The 20,469-nt window shown below is 36.4% G+C and overlaps 1 protein-coding gene across 1 annotated transcript in view; it reads left to right on the forward strand.

Annotated features, from left to right (window-relative positions):
- The window catches only part of FAM83B (family with sequence similarity 83 member B), a 71,084-nt gene extending 51,854 nt beyond the window's left edge, over positions 1-19,230 (forward strand). The window contains exons 3-5 of the mRNA XM_084890877.1: positions 6,395-6,559; positions 7,305-7,429; positions 16,756-19,230. Coding sequence (XP_084747003.1) covers positions 6,395-6,559; positions 7,305-7,429; positions 16,756-19,054 — 2,589 coding nt within the window. The 3' untranslated portion in view covers positions 19,055-19,230. The remainder of the gene's footprint in view (positions 1-6,394; positions 6,560-7,304; positions 7,430-16,755) is intronic.
- The last annotated feature ends 1,239 nt before the right edge of the window (positions 19,231-20,469 follow it).

The following is a 20,469-nucleotide window of genomic DNA, read 5'->3' on the forward strand; positions in this document are numbered from 1 at the left end:
CTTAAAATAAAATAGCTGCTCTTAAAATATGAAATCTGTATCTTAACTACAGTGGCACAACTAAAAAACACTTACTTTATGCTTTTGTATTTTTATCTATATGAAATGACTATCAATGGATGTTTAAAAACTAAAAAACTGAAGTGTGTTGGAGGAGGGATTATTCAGGAAATATTCTAAGTAATGTGGTTAAAGTTTTTCTATTCAGCTTAATGGTCCACTGAAAACTCTTTCTCGTATCTTTTAGCTTTTAGAATGATTGCACCTTACCACCAAAAGTATACTCTCTTTCAACTTTCAGGCATCAAATTGAAAAAAATAATACACAATTTACAGAAACTATTAGTGTGAAAATTATCCAAAAGAAAAAAGAAGAGTAGTAGAGTTAAATAAGCAGATTAAATCTGTATAATTTGACTGTAAAGACATAGGAACACATTACATCAAATACAAAATGCTGCTGTAATACTTCATGACTTTAATGTAACTCCTTTATATTCATATTTTTAATCAAATAGAAATTACTATTGAATAAATGGGATTTGTGGTATTTTTGCCATGAATTATATTTGATTTTTGTATGTCAGATTAATCCATTGATTATAGTTGACATTGAAATGAAAGAATTATTATTATCCAATTAAAGAATGAGGCCTTTAAGCAGAAATTCTAAGGCCAACTCTTTTTCCTGTGTCCATTCAGCTCCTTTCTGACACCATTGAGATATGCCAACAACAGAATCATGTCTTTCCCATTTTATTCTGTTGGTGTCCTGCCAGCTTTCCCTGTATGCTTAAAAGTGCTCAAGAGTAAATGGTTAAAAAACAGCCTGGATGGATGGATAGAAAAAATAAAGAACACAACTTTTTAGCACATCATTTAATATATTGCTTTGGGCTTCATTTTATATGAAAATGAAATTTTCTTTATAATGGTACAGAAATTATCCATGTAATTAGGGTCTCTCACACTTAATGATTCCTGGATAGCTCCTCTTGATTTCCGTAGCACTCTGCCATTGAGTCTTGTCCAGCCATTCTTTAGAACTTTACCTCTATACTTTCCTTTTATCCCTGCTATCAACATTCCACTTAGTACAATATCTCACACATTTTTGCAACATAAGGACTGAAACCCCCTTCTCTACATACTAGAAGATATTCCAACTTCTGCTTTACTCCACATATTCTAATGTATTAATTCTTGGTCATAATTTTATAAAAGCAAGTGTCACATTGATGTATGTATAGTTCTGTAAACAAATCTCATATGAGCTCCTTGAGAATGGGTGCCATCTAGCCACTGCATTTCAACAAAAATTTAATGAAACCTAATATATTTCAGTTATACCTACCTTGGAAGCAATGTATAAAAGAGTAAATATGCTCAAGTTATGTGGCATTAATTATAGAGAGTTCTAACTAACCTACTAATTATAAAACATGTATTCATAAAGCACAAAAATATTTTAGTCTAACTTAGAGGTTTTACTTACAATTAAAGTTTTCATAAAGACATTTTCATAAAATGATTTAATTTTTTTTCATTTCTAATTATTTCCTTCCCAATGGCTTATCCCAAATTTAAAGTAATTTTAAACAATTATTTAATGCCATTTTAATACTCATAATTAGTGAAAATTAAAAAGTCAAGGAAGTTTCTAAAGTATAATAGCAATCTATCCTTTGTTATATTTTTACCTTCTTATCACAATTTTGAGTTTTGCTTTGTTAATTAAAGTAATGATTTAACATATTTGTCTCTCACATATTTGGGGGAGGGACTACGGGAGGCTTGCTGGTGGGTGTGGGAGTTTATTGACCACCAGGGGCAGCTCCTGCATTGAGTGCCTGCCCCCTGGGTGTCAGTGCGCATCATAGTGACTAATCAGTCATTCGTCGATCTGTCCTAATGGTTGCTTAGGCTTTTATATACATAGATAGATGTAATAGATGGCACAGAGGCTTACATACACTTTAGAGACTTCCCCAAGATTGCTTAATTTATAGCAGACCAAACCAGTTGATATATAGATACAGTTATTAGTCTACACTGATAGATATTTAAATATCTGCAAAATTTAAAATTCTTCTGCAGCCTAAGTTAAAAATCTGTAACTTACTATATAATATTCTAATGGACATAATATTATATATGATATTTCACACAAAGTGGAGATTTTTAGTTAGGCTGCAAAAGAAGGGTGAAGAGCACTTATTCGTAATAACAGCCTGTCTTTTTTCTGAAATCCACTTAGCACATTGCTTTTGACAGGCTTTGCAGACCCAGAAATATATGTTTCCTAAGGGATCATTTCCCTTGATTTCTATTACTCAATTCTTAAAGTTTTCTAGTTGTGTGGAATTTTCTTATAAATACAGTCATTATAGAGCTCCATTCATTCTTTTTAATTTGAACTCCTTATTAGCTTTTCTGCTGTGGGGAAAAGTAAATCCACCAGTATCTTTGCAGGCAATTATCATAAAAGTCTGAGTCCTTTTGAATGGTGCTTAGTATTTTGAAGCAGAAAAGGTATAATACTCATTTTTTTTCAATTTTGAAGGTGATAATGACCATTCTGTGACTAGAACATTAACCCAAGGCACACTTACATTTTGTAAAGTAGGTCATATAGAAGCATATTACTAATGGCTTTTTATCCTAATCGCTTGCAAAGGAATAAACAATACAGGGTTCTAAATTAAAATACTGTAGATAGTGAAGCATATTTCTAAGGAAATGCATGTATTCAATGTCAGCATAAAAAAAACTGTCATTAATTTTCAGTTCTCTCATTGGTTTCTACCTCATATTGTTTTTAGTATTTCAATGCATTTATAAACATGAAAATTGCAATAAAATAATAAAGTAAGACTTTATAATATTTATCAGTCAAAATGACTCAATAGAATTTAGAAATTTTTAATAGGAATGTTGCTACGAGACACATTTTTCCAAGGTACTATTTTGACCAGATATTTTCATTTTTAGGCTTTATATTGAAATCAGATAAAATCTAAATGTATGTCACAGTTTAAAGATCCTTCATAATCTGTATAAATCTTTACTAAATGTATTATATATTCATAAGCATGAATTGGTATTTAATTTTAGATTAGTTCAGTAAATGTATTAAAATATTACTGTCATTTTCAGCGCTGTAGTGTTTTAGCTTGGATGGCTAAAAATAGTCTTTATTCATTATTTAAGATTTTTCATGAAACCATGTTAGTTTGTTTCATTCTACCACCCCTAACACCCATGTACATGTAGAGCAATATTTTTCTGAATTATCATTACAGTATATTACTTGCCAAATGATTGTGTAATCTTGTGACTGGCTTTATATTATGTCATGAATATGAACTAATTGTGAATTTATTGTCCATATTTATATTATTTTAATTCAGTGTGGCCTCTACTGTCATGGTAATTTAGGAAAATTTACTACTGTGAGAAAGATAAGTGAAAACCAACACCTTTCACTTGAGTGAGATTCTCCGAAACTACTGAAAAATGTGAAGTTTCACTCAAATCTTAAAAACAACTTGGAATCTCTTTCTAAAAATGTTTAACTCTTGTGTTGCTGACGGATGAATTTATTTACTTATTTACTTACAAAGCAAGAATAAAATGAGAATTAATGAAGAAGCAAGATAAGAACTTAAATATTATATAATATTATGGTAGTTTGTTGCATACCATTTAATGTAACCAGCTTCTATACTGACTTATAAAATCAATTGATATGTCTTTTCAAAAGCCTTTATCCTAATAACATAGATATAATTTATTTGATTATATATAACCATTGTGATAATTTCTAAAGCACAATGTGATTTTGATAGCAGAGAATATAATACCTTCAGGTTAGGTTTGGCATACCTCATTTCTAATTATTCCTTTCCAGGAATGTAATCCACTATTAAAAAGAAAGAAAAGTCAACATTTCGTTTTATCTCTCTTGGCACAACTGATATTTTCTGTAGACTTCATATTATTTTTCAATATCAAGTGATAGTACAGTGCACCAGAAGTCCTTATAAGCTACCAGACTCAATTGCCATCAGATAAGCTTGTCAAAGATATATAATCTGGTCTTCTCAATTCTGATCCAGTGTATTATTTGTCAGGCAAGAGAGACTGGCATTTGTTTTCCTTTAGCTGTGCTAGAATCATCCATTGGATGAGTGACTACAATTACTTTTGCAAACAAAAACCTTTATTTATCCTGCTACTGTGTATTTGTTCCTTTCTAAAGTTTCCAATAATTTGTTACATGAAACTATCTGGCAAACTAAAAGTAAATTTTTTAGATATGCTAATAATGTCTGAAAGAATACCATGTTGTATAATTATTTTTAAAATTCCTTTCTATCAAAATGACAATGTGGTACCATCTCACAACTGCCAGAATGGCTATCATCAACAAATCAACAAATGACAATTGCTGGGAAGGATGTGGAGAAAAAGGAACCCTCCAGACTGGTATAGCCACTGTGGAGAACAGTATGGAGTTTCCTCAAAAAACTAAAAAATGAAACTCTCATTTCACCCAGTGATCCCACTTCTAAAAATATATTCCAAGAAACTAGAAACACCAATCAGAAAGGATATATGCACCCCTGAGTTTATAGCAGCACAATTTACAATAGCTAAGATTTGGAAACAGCCCAAGTGCCCATCAGCAGACGAGTGTATTAAAAACCTGTGGTACATCTACACAGTGGAATACTATGCTGCTATAAAAAGGAAGGAACTCCTACCATTTGCAACAATATCAGTGGAGCTAGAGAGCATTATGCTAAGCAAAATAAGCCAGTCAGAAAAATATGAATATCACATGATCTCACTCATTTGTGGATTTTGAGCAACACAAACTGATGAACAAAAACAGATCCAGAGACAGAGAAGCATTGATCAGATGCTCAAATCTCAGAGGGAAGATAAGGGTAGCGTGGGGGTAAGTGGAGAGATCAACCAAAGGCCATGTATGCATGCATATAAGCCCAACAAATGGACACAGACACCAGGGAGGTGAGGGCATAAACGGGAGTGGGATGAAAGGACAATGAGGGGATAAGGACACATATGTAATATCTTAATCAATAAACAAACAAAAAAATTCCTTTCAAATTAAAAAAGAAATTGGTACTAGACTACTCTACACATACATTTCTAATACTAGTTATTTTGTAAAATCTCTTTATATAAAAGCCTAAGTGACCGAATGACCAAACGATTGAATGACTGGTTGACCAGTTGCTATGATGTGCACTGACCACCAGGAGCTTCCCCCTGGTGGTCAGTGCATCAGCTGACCAATGGGCTTCAGATGCTGGGCTTACAGCTGACTAGTGCATCTACAGTGGTGCGAGCCTCTCCTGCCCCAAGGCAGTGCTACCTAGCAGCAGTGGTGGCAGGCACAGCAGGACCAGGATGAGTTGGGAGTGTCACAGCACCTGGCCCAGTTTCGGGCTCCTCCCCAGTCACCTGCTGCTTTGTGCACTACTACATCCTTGGGGGGATGTCAGACTGCCGGTTTCGGCCCATCACAGTAGGAGTCCTGGATTGTCAGAGGGTGTAGGCCAGGCTGAGGGACCCCACCAGTGCACAAATTTATGCATCCAGCCTCTAGTAAGTTTATAATATGGGCATTTCCTTGTCTTCATCCCAGTGCCCATACATTGTCACAGCAGTGTGTTGAAGGCCAGGGAATACGGGTGAGGACAGGGTCTGGGTGGAGCTGGTCAAAGAGGGGAAAAATGGAGACATGTGGAATAGTATCAATAATAAAAAATAATTATGAATGCACTTTGAGAGTTTGTCACATATTTGATTAAAGAATATTCAAAGACATGAGTGATGTTGTTAACCCTAGCATCTCCCTTCTTCCAACACCTTATTCCATTTATAAATAAGAAAAGGATCATGAGAGGCCACTAGAATGACTGAAATTGTTCTACTTGGAGAAAATCTAATTCAAATATGTTTCACAGTTAGTTTAGAGAATGTCATCAACTTGTATAATTTGTACATAGTCCAGTATTTTAACGTTTTATTAGAGTAAATAAAATGATTTAATGTACTACCCATGATTTTGCTCATCTCCTAACATATTCACCATGTATGCATTACATGATCCTGGTTGTTATTGCCATGTGTCTATTCCCAGGTCACTTCATTTTCTCTAATTTCTTATTTATTTTTGTTTATTTCAACGTATTCTTTTTATCCTTTACCTTCTATTTTAGAAAACATAAATACTTGTTGATACATGTATATGTTTCATGTGTTTAATTTTCTATCTTATCCAATTTTTATTGAAAGCACCAATTTCTAGATATTTTCCTAGTGGGTATCTAACATTGTTTGATACTCTTATCTTTAACAGGTCATTGCTTTAGTGATGGACATGTTTACAGATGTGGACATTTTCAAAGAAATAGTGGAGGCATCAACTCGAGGGGTATCTGTATACATTCTGCTTGATGAATCCAACTTTAATCATTTCCTAAATATGACTGAGAAGCAGGGTTGCCAAGTTCAACGTCTCAGGGTAAGATTTCCATGTTTTTTTCCTCAGGTATCGTTTTGATAGTTTGTGTACTATTTTTCTCAGTTGAATTTACGACATGTTAAGCTATATTACTCCAAAAGTAAAATAGAAAAAATACATATATATTGAATATATACAGTATAATTTAAGATAGAATGATGGTTGATCCCAAAAGGATCCCCTTTTACTTTTTCAAATGTGACTGAAAGCACACATCTTTATGACAAATGTATATGGTGCTTTCCTTGATAGTGAGGCACTTGAGCTTCTGAGATTTTTTTTTTCTACCAGTCATAATTAATGCTTCTGTTTTGCATATACAACATTGAAACTACTGACGCCAGTGATTCTTTCATGCAGCAGATGTTGCTTATCGCAGTCATTTGGCATAGTGATTTCAGTTCCATTTGACTTTTTAAAAGGCAGTTGCATTTTAATTTTAGTTGTTTGGACATTATGAATTTATAACTTGAAAGGATCTTGCAATAGGACCCTTAAGTGATTTATGAAATCATCCCGTATAAATGTAAAGCAGTATCTTAAATTACTCTTTTCTTACTGTATTTCTTTTTTGGGTGGTGTTTTATAACTTGCTTTTCACTATTTGTCTTTTGGTTATGTATTTAAAAATTATTTCAAGTACACTGTTTTGGGTGCTAAGGTTTTATATTAGCATATATTTTACTTTTCAAAAATATTCCTTTTCTAGCCTTAATCTTTATGTTATATTTATGTATAATTCTAGAATATTCGAGTGAGGACAGTAAAAGGCCAAGATTATCTTTCAAAAACAGGAGCCAAATTCCATGGAAAATTGGAACAGAAATTTTTGTTAATTGACTGCCAGAAAGTTATGTATGGTTCTTACAGGTAAGATCATTTTGTGACATTAATAATAATTTATAGAAATTATTAGTTTCAAATTTTAGTGTAATCTGCTTAGTTCTTTTTTAATTGTTATAATTCACATATAGCATTATATTAGTTTCAGGTATAATGGTTTAATATTTGTATATAATGCTAAATGATCACCACGATAAGGGTAGTTAACATCCATCACCATACATAGTTACAAAAAACCTTCTTAATCTTTGTGATGATAACCTTTCAAGATTACTTTCTTAGCAATTTTTAAAGATGCATTGTAGTGTTATTAACTACTAGAGGCCCTGTGTACGAATTCATACACAGGCAGGGGCCAGCTGGCCAGCTCCAATGGGGGCCAATTGGGCTAAATTGCTGGCAGGGAGGAGATGTGGGAGATTGGCTGCTGGCCCTGCCCCTGATCAGGCCGGTTGGCTGCTTCAGTGTGCATCATTGTAACCAGTTGTTCTGTCCTTCCAGTTGCTTGGCTTTTATATATATAATCACCATTCTGTACATTACATCCCCAGGGCTTATTTATTTTATAACTGGAAGTTCGTACACTTTGACACATTTACCCTTTTTATCCATACCATACCTCCCTGCCTTTGGCAACCACCAATCTATTCTCTTTATCTAGAAACTTTTTTGGGGGGGGGGGTGGGGGGCAGGGGTTTTATATCTAAGTCAGATCATATTATATTTGTCTATCTCTATCTGATTTATTTCACTTGGTGTAATGACCTCAAGTCCATCCATGTTGTTGCAAATGGCAATATTTCATTCTTTTCTATGGTTGAATAGTTTTGTATACACTGAGTGGCCAGATTATTATGATCTCTGAATGCATAATAATCTGGCCACTCAGTGTGTGAGTGTGTGTGTGTGTGTGTGTGTGTGTGTGTGTGTGTGTATGTTGATTTTATATATATATATATATATATATATATATATATATATATATATATATATATTAATTAGAGTTTTAGAGGCCTGGTGCATGAATTTGTGCATGGGTGGGGTCTTCCCAGCCTGGCCAGGGAAAGGGGACATGGGTGGTTGGCCAGCCTGCCTCCTGGTTGAACTTCTGGTCGAGGGGACAATTTGCATATTAGCCTTTTATTATATAAGAAATACACTGAATGTACCACTTTTTTTTTTTTTAAATCCATTTATCCATGAGGGACAGTTAGGTTGCTTCCATATCTTGGCTATCCTATATAATAACAGCCCAGTGAGTGAATGGAGGAACAACCAGAACGAGCGGTCAACCAGTAGCTATGACATGCACTGATCACCAGAGTGCAGACAACTCCATGCAGGAAAGTGCTGCTCGGCTGACTGGGCTAAATGGCTGCTCTCCACAGGAGCAGGAGCAGTAGCAGCAGCCACTCAGAGGGTGGGTCCACAGCTGCTCTGCTGACTGGGATGAGTGGCACTTCCGATCCCCACAGCCATGCCCCCTACCAGTGCATGAATCCCGTGCACTGGGCCTCAAGTTGTAAATAATAGCCAATGCAGTGAACATGGGCATTCAGGTATCTTTTTGAGTTAGTGTTTTTGTTTTCTAAAGATAATATTTAGAAGTGGAATTCCTGAGTCATATGGTAATTGTGTTTTTAAATATTTTGAGGAGCCTCTATACTGTTTTCCACAGTGGCTGCACCTATTTATATTCCCACCAACAGTGCACATCACATATCCCTTGTCTTTTTAATAACAGCCTAGTTTGTGTTTACCTGCATTGTTATCAATCATTTACAGAAACTATTAGTTTCCAATGTTCATGTAATCTATTTAGTTATATCTTAAAAATAAAAACAATCGTGGAGACTTAAGTTTCAGTTCTGACTATACCTCTGAAGAACATTAAGACATTGGGCAAATCCCATAACTTCCTTTGGCTTCAAGTTCTTCATTCCCAAAATGAAGAGGTAACTGATATCTCAGATTCTCTATGGTTCTACAATAGTAAATGTGTTTTTGTTCCTTATGAAAGCAGTACATAGTATGGTCTTAATAATAATTGCTCATAACAAATAGAAGGCATGGCTCAGTGGTTGAGCATCAACCTATGAACCAGGAGGTCACGGTTCAATTCCCAGTCAAGCTATATGCCCAAGTTGTGGGTTCGATTCCCAGTGTGGGGTATGCTGGAGGCAGCTGATCAGTGATTCTCTCTCATCATTGATGTTTCTATCTCTTCCTCTCCCTCCTCTCTGAAATCAATAAAAATATATTTTTAAATAGAAGCAGTTTATCATTTTTGAAGAACCTGTTGAATAGATTTTTCTTATTTCACCACTATTGAGAAGCTGATAATTCCCTAGTCACTAATACTATCAAAAAGTACATTTAAGAGTCTAGCTGTCATAGTATACACTAGATAGGTGACTCGGATTCTATTTTCTGGCATCTTTAGAGGCTTCCTGTGGTGGTATATTTACTCTGTTTCAGCTTAGTTTGTTGATATATTTTAACCCCATCCTTACAACTGTTGTTTTCATCTACATTTTATAAGTGATGAAATTGAAGTTCCAGGAGTTTAAGTGACTTGTCTAAAACCCCACAGCTAAGGACCACAGGCAGTCCAGGACTGACAGAACAGTCCAGGTCCCACTGGCTCTACAGTGTGAGTGCTGCCCTAATATTCTCTTACAAATCTCAGGCGTCGGTCCTGAATGGGATACAGAGCGAGGCTATATTAACAGGCCTAGGAAAGCACCAACAAGCATGTATGCACTGCCATGTCACCAGGGCAGAGTGAACTCCTCGCTAAAGACTGTGGAAAGAAGCCAGGAGATCTGTGGAAGTAAGCAGGACAGTGTAAGAGGAAACCATAGGAACCTTAAAAGTCCACAAGCATGAGGCAACAAGTTAAAGTGGAAGGCTGTGGGCAAGTTACTTAATTCAGTTGCACTTGAGCTTGCTCCTCTCTAAAGGGAAGATAATCATAGAACTACCTCATGCCCTTGTTATGAGAATTAGAGTTAATGCATCCAAAACCTCTAATGTAAGCTGTTATTTTAGGTCTTTAAAAAACTGTTACCTATTTGCCAATTTCCCTTTCTAGGAGATCCTTTTTGGAAAATGTAGTTTGGAGTTCTAAAGGAAAATGTGCGAAGAGAAGAAATTGCAACCAGGGCTTAAAATTAATGAGTCCTTTTAAAAACTCATTAAATGTGTATATATTTGTTCAGATCCACTTGATTTTAATTGAAATTTTAATTAAAATCGGGCATTCACTTGAATTACAGAATGGTGTTTATTCATTAATCTCATAATAATGAATGCTTTCCATTTTTATTATTTAACTTGACTTTTAAGATCATCTTTCAGCAATAAATTCACCTGAACTTTATTTTGCTACCATTTGGTGTTAATAGGTGCTATATGTTGAGATGACTGTAGCTGAGCTACTTTATTTTTTTAAATAATTCTTTATTGTTGAAAGTATTATACATGTCCCCTTCCTTCACCCATTTACCCTCCTCCCCGGCCCCTTCAACCTGCCCTACCCCCCGCCCAAGGCCTTCAGCAAGTTGAGTTAGTTTAGAGGTGATTTTGGGAAAAACAACAGCAACAAAAACTTTTATCTTTCTATCCATATCATAAGCCAGAAGCAGAATTAAAATTATCGTTTATGGAAGTGGATATGAAATGCCTACTAAAAATTCATCAAAACTCTTATCTAACAACTTTATCTCTTTATGATGTTATGTTAATTTTAAATATATTTATTTTTAAAATTAATGGTTGTTGGCCCTTGTCACTTTTGTTTTTTCTGACTAATTATCATGAAACTTTCCGACTGTTAACAGGATCTGATGGAACAGTTATGGTCTAGTCTTCATAGAAACTGATAAAAATTTTTAGTTCCTTGGTTAAAACCATCCTTAGTCTCTTACATTCTGTAATTGTCACTGTTTTTCTCATAGGCAAACTCAAAATGCCTTCTTTATTTCAAAATTTTTTTGCCATAAAATGTCTCCAGGTTTTATTTTATTTTTATACAATATTTGTCTTTTTTATTTTAAATATGTTTTTATTGATTTCAAAGAGAGGAAGGGAGAGGAAGAGAGAGATAGAAACATCAGTGATGAGAGAAAACACCAATTGGATGCCTCCTGCATGCCCCCTACTAGGGATAGAACCCCACAACCTGGGCATGTGCCCTGACCAGGAATCAAACTGTGACCTCCTGGTTCACGGGCCGATGCTCAACCACTGAGCCATGCCAGCTGGGCAGTCTTCATATTTTAAACTTTCAGCATTTTTAGACAGGTCTGGTGTCTGTACTAACCACAGTCACACATTGTGTGACAGCTCACTCACCATGCTGATGGTTTTATCAGGAAAACAAGTGTTTTGTCATATCATGTTCCTAACATTAATGAGATAAAACACATATACTTTTTATCAATGTGTGTAAATAACATTTTTTAATTGGATACCCTCATTTGAAATTCTGGAAGATATTTAACATTATCTACAACATTGACTGACAAAATTTGATAAGCTCTTTTTAAATCTTAGGATTTTTCTAAAAGTTTCATTAAAGTGAAGTAAGTTTCACTAAAGTTATTGGCTCCAAGATGCCATCTTTGATCAGACTTGGCTATCATATTTAGAAATCCATGCCACAACCTGTCACTATTTTCACTCTATGGACATCACTTATTACCCCCAATCAGGAACTCAGAGTTCTTGAACTACTTTTTGTAAAAAATATGTTTTTATTGCTTGTAGAGAGCAAAGAAGGGAGAGGAAGAGAAAGAGAGAAACATTGATGTGAGAGAGAAACATTGGATCAGTTGCCTCCTGCACCCCCCCCCTCCCCCCCCCACTGGGGAATGAGCCCGCAGCTGGGGCATGTGCCCTTACCTGGAATCAAAGCGTGACCACTGGTTCATAGGTCACCAACCCATGCCAGCTGGGCAATTATTTAATTATTTTAGCTAGTTCTCCTGATATGTATTTCATTCTCTTAAATAATGTGATTATTTCTAGATTTATCAATTTTATTTATCATTTTTAAATTCTCTACCAAGGATATGCTTGGAGAGAGAAGGAGGGGAGAAAGTGAGAGGGAAAGAAAGAGAGAAAAGGAAAGAGTGAGAGAGAGAAACATCCACCAGTTGTCTTCCCTATGTGACCCACAGGGAATAGAATCCACAACCCAGGTATGTCCCTGGCCAGGAATTGAGCCAGCAACCTTTTGATGGACAGGACAATGCTCAACTAACGGTGCCACCCTGCCAGGCTAAACTGATCACTTTTAGATATGATCTTTTGACTTTATATTATGGCAATCGAAGAGTTATATTTTGTACCCACTCATATCCACTCATCCTCCTGATTCCCATTCACCCTATACAGTTTATCATTATTTTTTGGTTAAATAAGAAGTCTATGTTTATACTACTGAAGTTGTGTCAGAATTTATTATTGATAAGTGATGAAGTGATTTATGATAGGTTTTCTCCTTCATAATAATGTTAATAATAACCATTTTGTTTTGGTTTTATTCATTGTCTTTGTTTTCTATTAGTTTTTGTATCTCTTCAACCCCCCCCCCCAGTTGACTATATAGAATTCTTAGCACAAACTTTTCCAGATGCTCAATTACTACCAACAATCTGTGATTTGCAGTCTGGACTAACAGGTCTCTAATGAGCACAGCTGGGTTTCTGGTATTTTTCCATATTAGCAGGTAGTTTGAGCTACGGTTTTTAAAATCCTACTTTTAATCCCATTTTAACTCTTTTTATTTATTTTTTTTGTTTGTTTGTTTTTTGTTTTTTGTTTCCAGTCATGATTTTTCTCTCAAATTTGTTTAAGAACATTTTCTATCAACATAGGAATTTTTTAAGTCCAAAAATTCATAATTCCAGATAATTTATGTTTTAACTGGTGATAAAACTCTAAGTTAAATCACTTTTTCTTATGAATTTGGAAGGCGTTGCCCTGCATTTAAAATTGCTATTTAAGAAGTCTCAAACAATTGTGCTTCAAGTTCTCTTCATATAACTTTATATATTTTTTTTTTCTTTCTGGGAGTGTCTAGGATTATTCTCTCTTTTTTACTTTATTGATTTTTAAGAGAGAGAATAGAAAGTGGGGGAGAGAGAAAGAAACATCGATTTGTTGTTCCACGTATTTATACATTCATTAGTTGATTTCTGTATTTGTCCTGGCAGGAGATCAAACCCACAGACTTAATATTTCAGGACACTCTAACCAACCGAGCTATCCAGCCAGGGCCTAGGATTTCCATTTTATTCCGTGCTATTCTCAAATTTATTAAGATGTTTCTAGATCTAGGCCTGTTTTTCTTTTTTTATTCTGGGCAATCCAAATAGTTGTGTCTTTGGATTCTGAGGAGTTTTCTCATATATTCTTTGATAATGTCTTCTCCTCAATTATCTTTATTGTCTGTCTCTGGAATTCTTTCTTTCTTTCTTTCTTTTTTTTTTAAACATATATTTTATTGATTTTTTAAAGAGAGGAAGGGAGGGGATAGAGAGTTAGAAACATTGATGAAAGAGAAGCATCGATCAGCTGCCTCCTGCACACCCCCTACTGGGGATGTGCCCACAACCAAGGAATATGCCCTTGACCGGAATTGAACTTGGGATCCACAGGCCTACGCTCTATCCACTGAGCCAAACCAGTTAGGGTCTCTGGAATTCTTAACTAGATTTCTGTTCCCATTGTATTTTCCCCCCTGTAATTTTCCACCCAATAGTGGTGGCATTATTATTAACAGGCGGATTTCCTCCTGCTTAATATCTATTTTTTTAAATTTTGCTATAAAATGTTTTGATACTTAAAATACTTTCCTAACATCTGTGTGTGTTTTATGTACTTATTTCTCTGAAAATATTGTGTTTGTGCACATTTATTCTTATTTGTGCATTTTCTCTTTTTCTGCAAGTACCTTTTTTGTGTTTGTTTGGTTTGGTTTCTATAATGCACCTAAGCTCTGAAGCATTATAAGCTATCTTCTAAATTTTATTCTAATGTCTGTCTATCTTTTGCACTGTCTTTATATTTAAGAATAAGAGTCTGTAGAACTTAGTGGAAATTGTGTAGGAAATGTTTATCAATAAGTGAATTCACAGAACAGTGTTTGGCTGGGGTCCTGGAAATTTTACTGGAAGTTGCCTAAATGTCAGTATAAGTATATTTTTTATCTCAGGGAGTGTTCAGTGTTTCCAGAGAATAGTCTCTAAATTAATTGTCTCCAATTGAATATCTTTCCATTACCTGAAATTATATTACAATCATATTTTCTGACTTACCAAATCCTAGAACGTTTTCCAGCTGCCACACATTCATTAGTAGCATTATCTTCTCAGATTCCTGAGCTCCACTCCTGCAGGCAATTCTTTCATATCCTATGCACAGCCTTTTTATGACCTGCAGATATTCTTACTCTTTCTGCTTGTTAGTGGCTCACCATTTTTACTCATTCCAATTTCTGCTCTGGTTTAGTCTCTTATCACCTCATTGCAATTACTTTACTCTTCATAGTGAATGCAATCCCTCATCTTTTAAGACTATACAACAGTTAGCTAAAGAAAAAATAATCATTCTTCAAACATCTCTTTTTATTATAATTTATTCAAACCTGGGAACAGATTCCACACAATTCAACTCTGCTTTGCTTTTAAGGTTCACCCATCTCTTATACAGCTTCTTTACTTCAGGTAAATGTAATTTGTTTCCTGGGTCCTATCAATACATGACCTTTATTACTTCCTTTTTCTGTTTCTTCTTCCTCACAAATTGTCCTCCCACACCTTTTGTGTGTGAACTTCAGGGTTGTCTAGTTTCTATGAAAATGTTGCTACACTTCCACTTTCTCCAGGAATTGTTCTTGCATTTGATAGCTGACTATTCATTCCTTTACTTGCTGTTTCTAACACACTTCAGTGTTAGATTGAAATTTCAGTTGGATTGAAATTTTAGTTGGATTGAAATTTCTTGAATTATTTACTTTTGCACCATTTCTTTTAAGTCAACCTGGTGGCCAACATATCTATAATAAAAGCCAAGGCTGTGAGGAAAGCCTGGGTTTTGGGTGCCAGACAGAAGCCAATGTTGGCAGCTAGGGAAAGGAAAGCCTACCCTTGCACAACTGTCGTGCATTGGGCCTCTAGGGTGTAAATAAAGAACATGTAGTAAATGCTGTACTCATACCATCATTCAATAAGTATTCTAGATAACAGTAAGCATATCAGAATAAGTTGCACACTGTTTATAGTATTTAGTTTATTTTAAATTATTACTCTGCACATTCTTTTAATAATTTAATCTGCCTGCGTTATTGTACCCCCTATATAAACACTAAAATCCTTTATTGCGGAGAATGTCTCTATAGTTTTTCCCTTGTATTAACTCCTATATATGCATCATATAATTATTTGATACATAACATATTAGTGATTTCCTTTTTAGCTCAGTGACTCTGCATGTTAATTATTTAGATTTTCAAACACCAGATTTTAATATTTTACATGAAGCTTCGAGGTAACTATTTGCTCTAAACTCTGAAAAAGAGACCGGAAGTTCCACAAAATACTATAAAGTAGTCACAAATTTATTTTCCTAGAAATTGTACCTCTATTAGAAGATCTGAATTGGCATTTTGACTGCCATGGTTGGTGAGGATTAAATTTATCAATCTTGAGAACACTGTTTAATAACTACTGCCCACAAACCCTCTCTCTGTTTACAACTCCCCACATCCTATTTGCATAGGCCTATCGGGAATTATAACATGTTCAAAGTATAAAGAATTGTAGCGATTATGCTGTTCCTGTCCTAACTTTGGATAAGAATAGACTGAGGCTCCACCTCATAGAGAGATCAGCAGAAACCAGTTCTCTCAACTTTTCCTGTGGCATTAGCTTGCCTGCATCTTGCCTGGATGCTATATATGAAAAAATCATTTCTTATTCCATATAATCTTAGCAGGCAGAAATCCAAAATGCATAGCAGATTTCTCTTTGGACTTCTTGTATAAAGAATGATGGGTAGATTCAAACGCAGAACTTGAATTGATTTATTATTTAAAATGTGAATATGGGAGTGGGGTGGCTTATGTATTACAATCATGTAACAATTGGAGATGTTCTAAATTGTGATAGTCAAGGAAAACAAATGAAAAATACTCTTTTGTCGGCATTAAGGCACACATTTTTCTTAACAGAGCAATATATATATATATTGCTCTGTTAAGAAAAATGTATATATATATTGTCATTAATCTTTTAACTCAGCCAATGTAAAATTTTCTAATTTTGATTGTTTTTTGCCCCCCCCAGCTACATGTGGTCATTTGAAAAAGCTCACCTCAGCATGGTTCAGGTAATCACAGGACAACTTGTTGAGTCCTTCGATGAAGAATTCCGGACACTGTACGCCAGGTCCTGTGTCCCCAGCCCATTCGCGCAGGAAGAATCAGCCCGGGTGAAGCACAGCAAAGCTCTGTGGGAGAACGGCACTTACCAGCGTTCCCTCTCTTCCCTGGCCTCCGCCTCCAGCCAGAGAAACTTCCTTGCTAGACAAGACCAAATCCATAACCTAGATGCCAATTACTTCAAAAGCAGAGGGCTGTACGCTCGGAATGAACACGACAAATACAGCATGAGGAATCCTGGATACAAACCTCATTTCGTTCCCAACTTTAACGGCCCCAATGCCATCCGTCAGTACCAGCCCAGTCAGAACGAAAACTGGAAGAGGCACAGTTATGCCGGGGAACAGCCAGAGACGGCGTCATACCTGCTGCTGAACAGGACCGTGAACCGCACCATCAATCCTCCCGGGAACTGGAAAAAGCCTTCGGATAGCCTGAGCGTGGCATCCTCGTCCCGGGGAGGCTATGCGAGCCCCCAGGTCACCCCTGCCCAGAGTTTTGGCAACTGGCTTGCCCAGAGGAAAACAACACATCTTGGAGAGAGGAATTCCAATGTGCGGAGGTCTTTTAACGGGACAGACAATCATGTTCGCTTTTTGCAACAACGGATGCCAACCCTGGAAAATACCACCAAGTCATTCTTGCGCAACTGGAGGATCGAATCCTACCTAAATGACCATTCGGAAGCCGCGCCTGATTCCAATGGATCGGCTCCGGGTGACCGGTTTGAGAACTACGGTAGCTGTGAGAACCTGAAAGCCAGCGCCCTCTATACACATCCCCGGGTTCGCCCCTCTTTAGTGTTTAAACCAACTCTACCTGAGCAGCAAGAAGTGAATAGCTGTACAACTGGCTCTTCCAACTCCACTATCATAGGTTCCCAGGGGAGTGAAACCCCCAAGGCGGTCCCAGATACCCCTACGAGGGCAGAGCATTTGACGGATGAACCTTTGCCAGAATCCATCCCCAAGCTACCGCTGCAGGCAGAGTCGCCAAAAATGCACCCCTTGCAGACGCCTGAAAACCACCCAGCAGTCCTAAACCAAACTGCAGACGGCCATCCGGAGTCAAGCAACTACTTATATACAAACTTGTGTGCCAATAAGCAGACAGAAAACCTAAAGAATGAACAACAAAAAGAGAATCTGCTTAAAAGGCGAAGTTTCCCATTCTTTGACCACTCCAGAGTCAATTTAGACCATGGAAATAGTAAGAATTATGTTTATAGTACGCTTACCAGGAATCGAATCCGGCAGCCTGTAAAACCCAAAGAGGACTTGCTGAAAAGTTCCAAAAGCATGCACAATGTGACCAAGAGTGTGGAAGAGGAGGAGGAGGAGACCAAGGGAGACCCTCCGGGTGGCGCAGCTACCAAGTCCATTTCCATCGCTGCTTTGCTTGATGTGAATAAAGAGGAGTCTAACAAAGACCTCACTCCAAAGAAAGAAGTTAAGGGTTCCCCCAGCTTTCTGAAAAAGGGATCTCAGAAGTTAAGGTCATTGCTTAGCCTTAGCCCAGACAAGAAAGAAAATTTATCCAAAAACAAAGCATCTCCCTTTTATAGAATGTGTAGCAGTTCCGACACTCTGGCTTCTGAGGCGGAAGAGAATCAAAACCCCAAAAAGTCAGAGCCGAAAGTTGAGCTGTCTCCTAGAAGAAAGCGTGCTTCCTCGTCAACCTCTCAAGGCAGCATCCACAAGAGTAAGGAGGACATCATGCTTAGCTCCTCTCCAGGGATGCATTCTCCACCCGATGAAAGTAATGAGATGATGCCTTCTCCAAGTCCAGTTGAAAAGTTCTTAGAACGGGCAGGGGATGCCTCTGCGCCAAGATTTAACACAGAACAGATCCAATACCGAGATTCAAAGGAGGTGAATAGAGTTGTTGCTCCTGTAAGAAAACCAGCTCTTCCTACAAGGTCACAGCCCAATGAGCTGCTAAGAACTCAGTCAACTGACCGGCGCATTTACAGTCGTTTTGAGCCATTTTGTAAGATTGAGAATTCTATCCAGCCCACAAACAGCATGTCCAATAGCAGTATACACCGCCCAGAAATAAAACCCACCACCATGGGCAATAGCTATGGTAGGTCCAGTCCAAGGCTTCATTACAACACTAATGTTTACCACACGTATCAGCCAAATGAAAACAAGTTTCGAGGATTTATGCAAAAGTTTGGAAACTTCATAAACAAAAATAAGTGAAATACTCTCATTGCAAGTAGATATTAAAATACAAAACGAATGTGGCTATAATGATTTGTCCCAAGAACATTGTGGACAGTTTTTGTCCACAATGTTAGGTTTCTGTGAGGCAGGATTTGGGGCATGATATATATTTTTACCAACATACTGTGTACAGTAAAGTTATTGTTTATGATAAAGTTAGTTGTGCTTAATTATGCTACCAATGGAATGTCTCTATAAACACGGAATTTTTAAATGGTAATGGTAAAAAAATGTAATTGTTTTCTTCAGAATGAAGATCTTCTTAAGTCTTAACTAGAAGCTTTAGTGGCGAGATGGTGTATGGGTTTTAACCATTTATTGCAGTCATTCCTTTTATAAAAGGATCCTAATACTCTCAGTGGCTCACATCTTTGTGGGGTTTTCATAACTTCAGATTATGAGACAATAAGACAAAGCCTTTTTGTTTTAATTGCCTTTAAATTTTACAGGATAACTTGTTATATTTTATTAATGTTGTATTAGTTTTTTCTGTGGGACCACTGGTGGGTAGCACAATAATATTTAAACTTTATAGATCAGCATATTTTTTAGGTTGCCTGAGGGTGTTTGCAAGGTATCAGCCTCATGTAGTACATCTTAGGGATGGGTCTTCCTTCCAGAAGTGCTTCTCTGCACCCTTTCCAGGGAGCCTGTACTTCACATATCCATCAGCTGCTGAGCTTCTATAGTCATTTCTTCTTTCCAACTAATAGCAAGGCAGCAGGAATTGGAAAACCTGAATTATCCCTCCCTTTTTCATACTTTAAAATAACCTGTTAGAAATGTAAATTTCTACATACATTTTTATCTTAAGTGTATGAGAGTACCTAAGTGTCTTGCTCCCAGAAGTCTTTGCTCTTTTTTTATGCTGTGCCAAATTCCGGGTGAGATGGCAGTGTTTTCATAGGAGTGCTATGATGAATATGGAAAGCGGTACTGTTCTTTAATGACCTTGGGACCTGATTGAAGGTTTTAAGGCTTCCTGTGTCAAACTCTCAAGGCAGCATCCACAAGATAATTAGCTCCTCTCAGGAAATGGGGCTGGATGGGGCAATATTTTATTGTTTTAGAAATTCAAGGATCAGTCAAATATTAAATGTTATGAGATAATTAAAATAATGGCTTTAAAATATATGTGCCATTTAGATAACTTCCCCCAATATTTTCAAACCATAATAAGAAATGCTGTGGGAGAAATAATAACAGTCAGGAAAAGAAAACATTTACCAAGCACTTACTTAGAGCAGGTCTTGAGCCTGAATCTAAAGTCACAACAACATTTTGTGGGTTAGCATTACCCTCTATTGATACATTGAGGTACAAAGATATTGCCCCAAGTCACATAATTAATAAGTAATGGTACTAAAGTATCTTATCATATACAGTCTCAT

The sequence above is a fragment of the Pipistrellus hanaki genome (genome assembly GCF_964339955.1).
Source record: "Pipistrellus hanaki genome assembly, chromosome: 7".
NCBI lineage: Eukaryota > Metazoa > Chordata > Mammalia > Chiroptera > Vespertilionidae > Pipistrellus > Pipistrellus hanaki.